The 9,687-nt window shown below is 44.3% G+C and overlaps 1 protein-coding gene across 1 annotated transcript; it reads left to right on the top strand.

The window, feature by feature from the left end:
- Window positions 1–256: 256 nt before the first annotated feature.
- Window positions 257–1,254, top strand: LOC120680302 (pectinesterase inhibitor 28-like). The gene has a single exon (XM_039961914.1). It carries the CDS (start codon window positions 394–396, stop codon window positions 1,090–1,092), a length of 699 nt encoding a protein of 232 aa, XP_039817848.1. The 5' UTR covers window positions 257–393; the 3' UTR covers window positions 1,093–1,254.
- The last annotated feature ends 8,433 nt before the right edge of the window (window positions 1,255–9,687 follow it).

Genomic DNA, 9,687 nt, shown 5'->3' with positions numbered 1-9,687 from the left:
AGAGTCAAGGTCATAAAAGAAATCCGGTTTGTGAACCCATGTAATTAAGTAGATTTTGCCTAAAAAGCTAGTACAAGAAAGTGCCCATTGTAGCCAGTTAGGCACTAAAAGAAATTGATGAAGAAAGTGTACACGGCATGGTGGTCATGGTGGACTCCTCCACTCCACTTGCATTGTTGGAGTCAACATTGACAGCCAACAATCTTTTCAGCCTATAAAACCCCCCATCACCCGGTTGCATCCTCCCTTCACTCCAACACAAACTAACACAACTCATCTCATCCTCATCACATCGATCAGTAGCTAAAGCCAAGAGCATCCATCACACAAAGCACAAGCTCATCTCTCTTCACAATTCAGACAACCCATCATCTAATAGCTAGCTAGCTAGCAATGGCGCCTATGGTAGTAACCATGAGCGACAAGGCCGTGGTGCTCCTCCTGCTGGTGGCTCTTCTCCCTCTCGGCGCCCTCGGCTCCCGCTCCGGCCCGTCCGCGCACCACGGCCACGCCGGCCACGGCCCCAAGCACTTGTCGCCTCCGTCTGCTACACCGGCGACGCCCGCCCCCGCCGCGGCACCCGCCGCCGCCGCGCTGGTGCGCTCCACCTGCAACTCGACGACCTACTACGACCTGTGCGTGTCCGCGCTGGGCGCCGACCCGTCCAGCGCCACGGCCGACGTGCGCGGCCTCTCCTCCATCGCCGTCTCGGCCGCCGCCACCAACGCCTCCGGTGGCGCCGCCACGGCCGCGGCGCTCGCCAACGGCACCGCCGCGGCGTCGAACGCGCAGGCGGCCCCGGCCACCGCCGACCCCGCCGTGCAGGCGCTGCTCCGCACCTGCGCCGCCAAATACGGCCAGGCCCGCGACGCGCTGAGCGCCGCCAGGGAGTCGATCGCGGCGCAGGACTACGACTTCGCCAACGTGCACGTCAGCGCCGCCGCCGAGTACCCGCAGGTGTGCAAGGCGCTGTTCCGGCGGCAGAGGCCCGGGCAGTACCCGGCGGAGCTGGCGGCGAGGGAGGAGGCGCTCAGGCAGCTCTGCTCCGTCGCCAACGACATCATCGCGCTCCTCGCCAACAGCAGCAGCTAGCTGTAGCCAGCGTGGCGTACGTGTAGTAGTCTACTAGCAGTGAGTCTACGTGTAATGACACGAGTCTACTTCACTTGTTAGTTAACTGTATGTACCTGTCTACATACTCCAGCTGTGTTGAGTTGATCAATAAATACTTAATGCCACTTTGAATTTTGTTAATCATAACAAACGTCTCAAGTGACCAATTAACACTGATCGATCGACCTAAAAAGAGCAAAAGGACGACAGTAAAAAAAGAGGGCTGATGAGAGTGAAGTATGCAAGTGGTGGACACTCCTAAAATTATGCACTCACTCACATCTGTAAAAGAGAGCGCTGCGAAATGAAACTAAAAAGCAGCAAAAGGGGGATAAAAAGCAGAAATGAACGCTCTTACGTTACCTTTGTTCTATGTTGCTGACCACTGGGCATGATCAGTAGTATTTTTCCAAAAAAAAAAAACACCACCTAATTGCGATACAGATGCACAGCAGTGTATTGTTCTTCACATTTCAAGACACAGCTAGCCAATGCAAAAGTGGTGTTAAGTAGTAGTAGTATAAGTTAGCAACTTCTGATCTAGCAGCTAAGCACTTGCAGCGGTACGGTTAAAAAGGTGCTCGAGCAATAATTTCCCCCTAATTATTTGAGTATGCATGAGCAGCAAATTGTTTATTTGGGATGCAATTGATCATCATCATTTTCTGTTTGCTCTGCATGTGATCCCCACGATATGGATGCAAACAAATCAAGGATCTCTATCCATTGATCGAACCACTAAAGCCCACAGCTACAACTCATAGTCACCGGAACATGGTACGGTACCATGTTTCTCATTCTAGGAACGTCGCACCGGGAAAATGGGTACATTTTCGTCCTACTCCGTCCATTCCAAATTATAAGTCATTCCATAAATCTTGAAGAGTCAAACCATTTCAAAGTTTGACCAAAATTATAGAGAGAAACACAAAGATTTATGATATCAAATAGGTATACTATAAAACTATAACTAACAAAGAATCTAATGATACTTAATTGGTATCGTAAATGTTATTATCTTGTTGTATAAATTTGGTCAAACTTAAAAAATTTTGACTCTCCAAGATTTTTGGAATGACTTATAATTTGGAACGAAGGGAGTAATAGTGTTAAAATCACTCTTAAACAATGTACCACGTTTCTCAATCTATCGATCCGGAAACTGTTGTAATTGTACTACAGCTACTAGTATTGTGATAAAAATTAAATGCTGGCTGGTGAAATTGATTAAATTCAAATTAGTGTAGTTGTTGTTAAGGCAGCTGATCGACCTTGCTGGCTAATGAAGCAAGTAGGCAGAGCCAGCCATGCATGATCCATTGATCCCCAGCAGCAGCAGACATGGTTGACATCCATGCAAGTCGATCTCGTGTTGTCGGACAGATTTCAGGCTTGACTGCTTTAGAGAGGAACCCTACCGGATTTTGCCAGACTTACAGCCGGGATAGATGTTCGTTCGTTCTATGATAGATCCTCTATCGGCTGTCTCGTCGTCGTCCCTACATAGCCTTTATTTCGCACACCGGCCATACGTTTTGCATTGTCCGCTGGATTGCCACCACTGCACTGCCGCAGCTGGAAAGCAACGTGTAGGCGGAGCATGATGCCTGATCTTCTGCAATAGTCAAACACACTTGACATTCAGATTCGTGAGTGAGTGGAGTGAAGCTGGTAGGAAACCAGCAGCCTGCAGCTGGGACGACCGGTCGGCAGTAGTCGTCAGCCGTCAGCTCGTGTCATCCCTTGTGTCAAGAAAAAACAAATGGAACAGGCAGACGAAAACAGCAGCAGCATCTTCAGTTCAGCACTACCTGATGCATCAGTACACAAGGGCAAGTCCAAAATGTAGCCTATCATGGACTAAGCACCAGGATGACCCTTTAGATTAGTGGTGCCAATTGAACGTGCTACCAACCTAGGAGGCATTCACACGACAGCCACGGCCCATATTCAGCTAGATAGCAGTACTCACACAACACAAGAACCAAGGTATATGAGGAGACTACTATTTGAAAAAGAAAGAACAAGTCCAGTGCGTGCCCTTGCACTGTCGAGTAAAAGTGGCTGCTGAGCAACTTGTCGACAGAAACTTAGACTTTATTGTTCGCAAAAAGGTTAGAATTTTGATTCTTTTTTTTGTAATCAATCGTGTGCATTGCGAATATGCAAGCGAGAACACATGTGGTATATATGTACACGGTGCATTTTGCCTAGCTAGCTACTATCACTTATTAGTACTTGATAATATTTATTATATTATCACTGTCAGCACTCTTTGTTCCGTCAAACCATATTTAAATTAAAAAACAGTTGTATATATATTACTCTTCATGGAGGATTCAAATCATCTTTTAAATTTTAAAAAAAATATAGTTGATTGATCATGTCTAGTTCAACATATCTCCACCCTTCCACTACAAGTCTACATATTAACCATCACACGATCATTGCGATATGTAATTTAATCATCTTGTGATGCAAATAATGATACAAAAAATCTCCCTCATCGTGTAGGAGGGAGTGTGTTCATTACTAGAAAACTGAGGGAGCGTGAAGGTGCGTGTTTCTTCCATCATGCAATAAAAACTTGATTTAATTAGTAATGCCGATACCCAAAAAATATAGAAGAAAACGAAGATAGGACCCAGGAGAAATTTTGGTATTTCTTTTCTATGGAGAAAAAAAATCCATGAATCCATTTTAAAAAAAAAAACTAGCTACTACCATGAATTTGCTCAAACTAACAAAAAGAAGAAATTAGCAACGCACATGAAAGTGTGCTCTTGTTCTCGGTCAAGTTAAAATAAATGGCTGATTCCTTCTTGTCTTAAAGAGTAACTTGATTTTGTTTTTTTCCCAAAAGAAAGTCCTTTTTTTTCTTTTGTTAGTACGTGGTTCAATCTACAAGAGAATTTGTGCTATATATGGTCTATATATAAGCTAAAACTTAATACATTGCTAAATACACCTTACTTGCTTCACTTGGCAAGTGTATTACGATAGTAGATCAATGCCATATCTTCTCATGCTAGAAGATCCATTGTTGGCACCTTCTAGTGAAGTTATAGCATGCCCTTCACAAAGCAGTTTCTGCTTGCTAGCATCGTGTCCACTACTACAAAAACGTTGATTTGTCCCGGTTGGGAAACCCCTGTTGTCCCGGTTTCCCAACCGGGAACGCCAGTCCGGGACGAAAGGGGGTGCCCTTTTGTCCCGGGTCTGGCAACCGGGACAAAAGAGGACTTTTTGTCCCGATTGGTAACAAAAGGTGCTGCCAGCGCCCACGTGGCTGGCGCACCCTTTTGTCCCGGTTGGTGTTACCAATCGGGACAAAATGTCTTTTTTTCCTGTTTTCCTTTTCTCAATTCTTTTTCTATTTCAATTATACTTTTGCATTTCAATTAAACTTATGTATTGGAATTCAGTGTGTATGATCTCCACTAATATATATATATAGTTACTTATATAATATTTGTCCTAGATAGTTTTCATATATAAATTAATTCACTTATATATATATGTATACATATATCTATACATGTGAATTCCTTTACATATGAAAATGTCTAGAACCAATATTATATAAATATATATACACATATATTATTGGAGTGCTTATATATATAATACATACATACTCATAAATAGAAATTTAATACACACACACACATATATATTTACATAGGTATATTCGTTCTTAATTACATATATACGCGTATATTATCATATTTGCTGCGATTGTCAATATTAGATAGTCCATCATAGTAGAATTCGTCTTTTGAATCGAGGACTTGCTCAACAATAAATCTGGACAATTGTTCTTGAATCGCCATAATCTTTTCCTCCGGTATGAGTTTATCGCGCATCTCTTCGACCTATAGAAAAAGGGGATAGTTAATTTTGACTAATTAAAATACGAGTTCAAATATTAACAAGTTTTTTACTTACTTCCTCCTCCCAATCTGTCTAGCCCTTTGGAGGACCTACTAGACCATGGATGTTCTCGCATACATAGTATGCGCATAATACAGTGCCTTGTTTCTGCCTCGTACACTTTAAGAGAGAAGAAATTATCAGGTATTTACATGAATATATAATAAAACTAATGAATCGTGCAACGAATCATTCAAGTGTGTACCGCAAAATCTGTCTTGATCTTCAATTCCTTGTCAAATTTGCCTGGATGATTTTTAGCGAATTCTTTCCAACTCCTGTGCATGATTAGAACAATTATAGTCAAGTAACAAAGTGATTTAAATTATCGGTCATCGACGGAGTAGTGGTAGAATTACTTTTTCATCATGTTAAGAAGATTTTCGTATTGTTCTGGAGGTCTCCTCAATGAGTCCATAACCACGAGTAGGCTCTTCTCGGGAATTATGACAATTAGGATCCAGTGTTCACTGCAAGATTATATGGAGGCAGTTCTTGGTAGTTAAGGTTTAAACAATTCGATTACATAATAGAAAGAGTTTGACGGAAGGAATCACTCACGCAAAGTTGTAAGGAAACAATATCATTTGCTTGTTGTGATGAACGCTTATGTACTTGAACAAGTTTTGGTATAGCTCATCGGCAGTGTCGCGTAGAATCCTCCAATTACAAGTAATTGGATCGATGAAGCCGAGGTGAGAGTATCCCTTTCTCCTGCAAGTTTGTATCTCCATTCTACATGATACCGAATAAATCAAGAGATCAGTATGTTGAGATCATGCAAAACAATACGTAAGGAGAGTAAAATACTTACAGAACCCACAAGCCGACCATAGAGATGTCGAGGGCCTCCTGATGGAATAGTTGGTAAATTTCTTCCCAGTTTAATCATATAATGGCCTCCCCCCATAAGAAATCGTCATCTTTAATCTTTGTGCCCTGCATGAAGATGCAATCGGCCATCGCACGCATGTAGTGCTGGTGCAACTTATACATTTGCGTTGGAAGCACGGACACTACTTCGGGGGTACAAGAGATTTGCCGATCTCATACGTCCATTTGACGACCACATCGGCCTTTGGAATATCTTCTCCCCCTGCAATCTGAGCCGCCGTCAGGTTTGATTCTTTAAAAAATGTAATAAAGTCTTGTTCTTGCGTTGTCTGTCCCACTACGAGAGGCTCTATTGATTGTTTCTTTTGGGCTCCGAGCTGTGGAACATCGGACGACGACGACTTTGATTGTCTCTTCTTTTTCTCAGTAGTTTTGATGATTGTGCGTTAGTAGTTTGAAGGGGGTCTCTCGGAATGAATTTTCTCTTATTTGCTTCGCATATTCTCTTAAAAAATTTCAAATCTATCAGATTTATCACTTTCTCGTGCTCCGGCTTCGGCTTCGGCTTGAAGTGCTCTTTAACTCTTTCTTGAGTTATCCTATCGCATTCTTCAAGGCTCATGTCTCAGGGTTTAATAGGAGCCTCCTTGGTTTTCTTCTCCTTTTCCTTCTTCTTTGGAGGCTCCTTAGCTGGTGCAGCTACCTTCTTTGCCGGCGGCCGTTTCTGCTTCTTTGCCGGCGGCGGAGGGGGTGACCATGGAGGCGACGGTGACTCTTGAGTATTCATCGGCGCATGAGATGATGGTGATGGAGAATGTGCCGATGAACCTTGCCGAGACAGTGCTGCCCTTGGGGAGTTTTGCGGAGATGCCGGCCTTGGAGAGGCATGCTGAGATGCCGGTCTTGGTGTTTGATCATCCGACTTTAGAACAATGTAGCGATTATCCCATAGGATGTAGCCATGAATGGCTTCTGCTAGTGTCCTCTCCCCATCGCCTCCAGGAATATCAAGCTCGAGCGTCTCCCAACCCTGGCACACTTGCTCCATGCCAACTCTTGTGTATCCTGGCGGAATTTGCTGCCCGTGGTACACGTCGCCTGGTTGGGTTGGCATGGCGGTACGTACGCAACAATGAACGTTAAGTTCTTAACGGCAGTCTGCAGGTCACAAGGTGTCCGCTGGGTGATCTCATCCACTGGAAATCGCTGCGGGGCCGTCGCTTTTAACTGCGGCCTGGATCCCCATTGGCTCGGCGACGGCGACGTCTGTGGAAGCGCAGCTGCTTTTCCACTGAGACAGATGGTCGGCTACGACATTAGGCTCTGGAGGCACCGTTTGCGCTTGCTGTTGCTGGCTCATTGCTATGGCCACTTGGCGTTGAACCTCTTCCTCCAGTCTTTGATCGTGTGACATGAGTCATTCCTCTAGCCTTCGCAAGTGCTCCCGCTCATCATTCTTTCTTCTTTGCCGGCTTCTATATGATTCAATGTAATCCCTGAACCCATACTTCCACGGAACCACGCCTTTGCCTCTTGTGCGGCCCGGATGCTCTGGATTCCCAAGGGCGTAAGTCAGCTCGTCCCTCTCTCTATCCGGCTGGAATGTTCCCTCGGCCACTACTTGTATGGCCTCCTATAGTCTCTGGGCTGCTCGCTGGATGTTTGACCCATAGATGCAGTCACCAGTCAATGGGTCCAAGCTTCCCCCGTGACCATAAAACCAGGTCCTTGACCTTTTAGGCCAGTTCATGGTCGCAGGTTGGATGCCTCTGTCAAGCAGATCCTGCTCCATCTTCTCCCATTTGGGTATTGCAAGCTTGAAGCCTCCTTGGCCTAGACTGTGATGGTACACTTTCTTCGAGGCGTTGTCTTTGACCTTCTGCACCTTTTGAAGCCCAAGCTCTGAAGACTTGTATTCCACAAATGCATCCCAGTGACCCCTGAGCTTTTCGAGCTCGCCGGTAAATACGGGTGTGGTCCCGGTCTTGATATATTTCTTCGTCAAAATTTTCTTGAATGATTGCAGCTGTTCGGCCATCTTACTCAGGGTCCAGCGCTTGCATATCTCTTCGGATTCAGCTGGAACCATTCTTTTTCTCTTTCGGGTACCGCATCCCGTTCCTCGCTTGGATTGGAAGCTTTCCAGAGCCTGAAGCTAATTGGGATGTGGTCCCTGACAATACATCCGGATTGTCTTATGAATTTTTTTGCGGCAGCTTCTGGAGCGATCGGTTCGTCTTTTTCTGCTGCGACGATGATCCAGACGGCTATAAAAAACATTCATAGTATTCATATAGATTCAGATGAAAATATGATTTTTACTACAAATAAGTATAGTTGTGATATGTACATTAGCACTTTGTTCACCAGCAGCGTCATCCTGAATAGATGGTGGCTCAATTCCATCACCGGACATATTCAAATATATGTCGGTATTGCTGCCATCATCAGTTTGTTCAGGGACTTCTCCTTGACCTTCGCCAATCATATTCAACAGGAACTGTTCGTCTTCCGCGTCTGTGTGTCACAGGTCCATCGTAACTAAAATATGAATACAAATAAAACCCTTAAAAAATTCTCTAAAAAATGTACATATTTGCGAGGATTGGATCAAAATTCGTTTACATGGACGAAGTCGAGAAAGGGACTACGTTTGGATCGGACTACGTTTACATGGACGTTTAGATGGCAAATACTCTAACCATTTCCAAGCGGTAACGAGAAGGGGACTACGTTCGGTAACGGTTTGAGTATTGAACGAGTGAGCGACCGAGTGAGTGAGTGTGTGTGTATGTGAGTGAGTGAGTGAGTGAGCGAGCGTCGGTGAGAAGGAGAGAGCGTCGGTGAATATAAAGAAGTAATATAAATGACACCTTTCAATTAAGAATAAAGAATACATGTAATTAAAGTTTTTGAATGACATAATTAAATAATAAATACATGATAAATTAAAGTATATGAATGACATATGTAAATAATGAATACAAGATAATTAAAGTCTTTGAATGACATAATTAAATAATAAATACATTATACACTCTCTAATTCTCTAATACATTATACACTCTCTATTTAAATAATTAAAAGCATTTCCTTCTATATTTCTCTCTAAATTCTCCATAATTCTCACTATATCTAATAACTAAATTCTAGATAATATCAAATAATGGAAACCTTATACCTTAATTAAATTCAACAAAAATATCTCTATAATTAAATTGTAGTTAATATTTACTAATAGAAACAAATAATATATATATAATTCTATAGTAAAAGAAAAAAAAGAAATGGCCGGCGGCCGGCCCATACCACGTCGGGGACAAGGACGACGGCGCGGCGTCGGCGTCGAGGCGTGCCGGCGGTTGGAGTAGAGGCGAGGCGGCGGCGCGGCGACGTCGAGGCGTAGCCGGCGGCGCGCAGGGGCGGGGGCGGCGACATCGAGGCACACGACGGCCGGCGCGACGGAGGCGGGGCCGGAGCAGGCCAGGGATAAAAGGCCACCCTTTTGTCCCGGTTGGTGCCTCCAACCGGGACAAAAGACCCTTGTCCCCCCGCTGGCCCGGCTAGCCGTTGGACTCGGGACAAAAGCCACCTATTGTCCCGGGCCCAAAGGCTGCCGGGACAAATGATCTGGAATAAATGTCTATTCTGTAGTAGTGGTCAAAGTCAAATTTAAGTTGGAACCTCATTAGTAGTATATAAGGATGTGTGGCACATTGTGGGATACATATTGGTGGAGGATGGCCTGGTGAGCCTGTGCGCAAAACTTCGATTGCTTGACCAGAATCAAAATAAGTGTGTGGGATC

Source organism: Panicum virgatum, chromosome 6N, assembly GCF_016808335.1.
Source record: "Panicum virgatum strain AP13 chromosome 6N, P.virgatum_v5, whole genome shotgun sequence".
NCBI classification, from domain to species: Eukaryota; Viridiplantae; Streptophyta; class Magnoliopsida; order Poales; family Poaceae; genus Panicum; species Panicum virgatum.
Note: the sequence above shows the minus strand (reverse complement) of the source record. Positions and strands in the feature narration are given on the sequence as shown.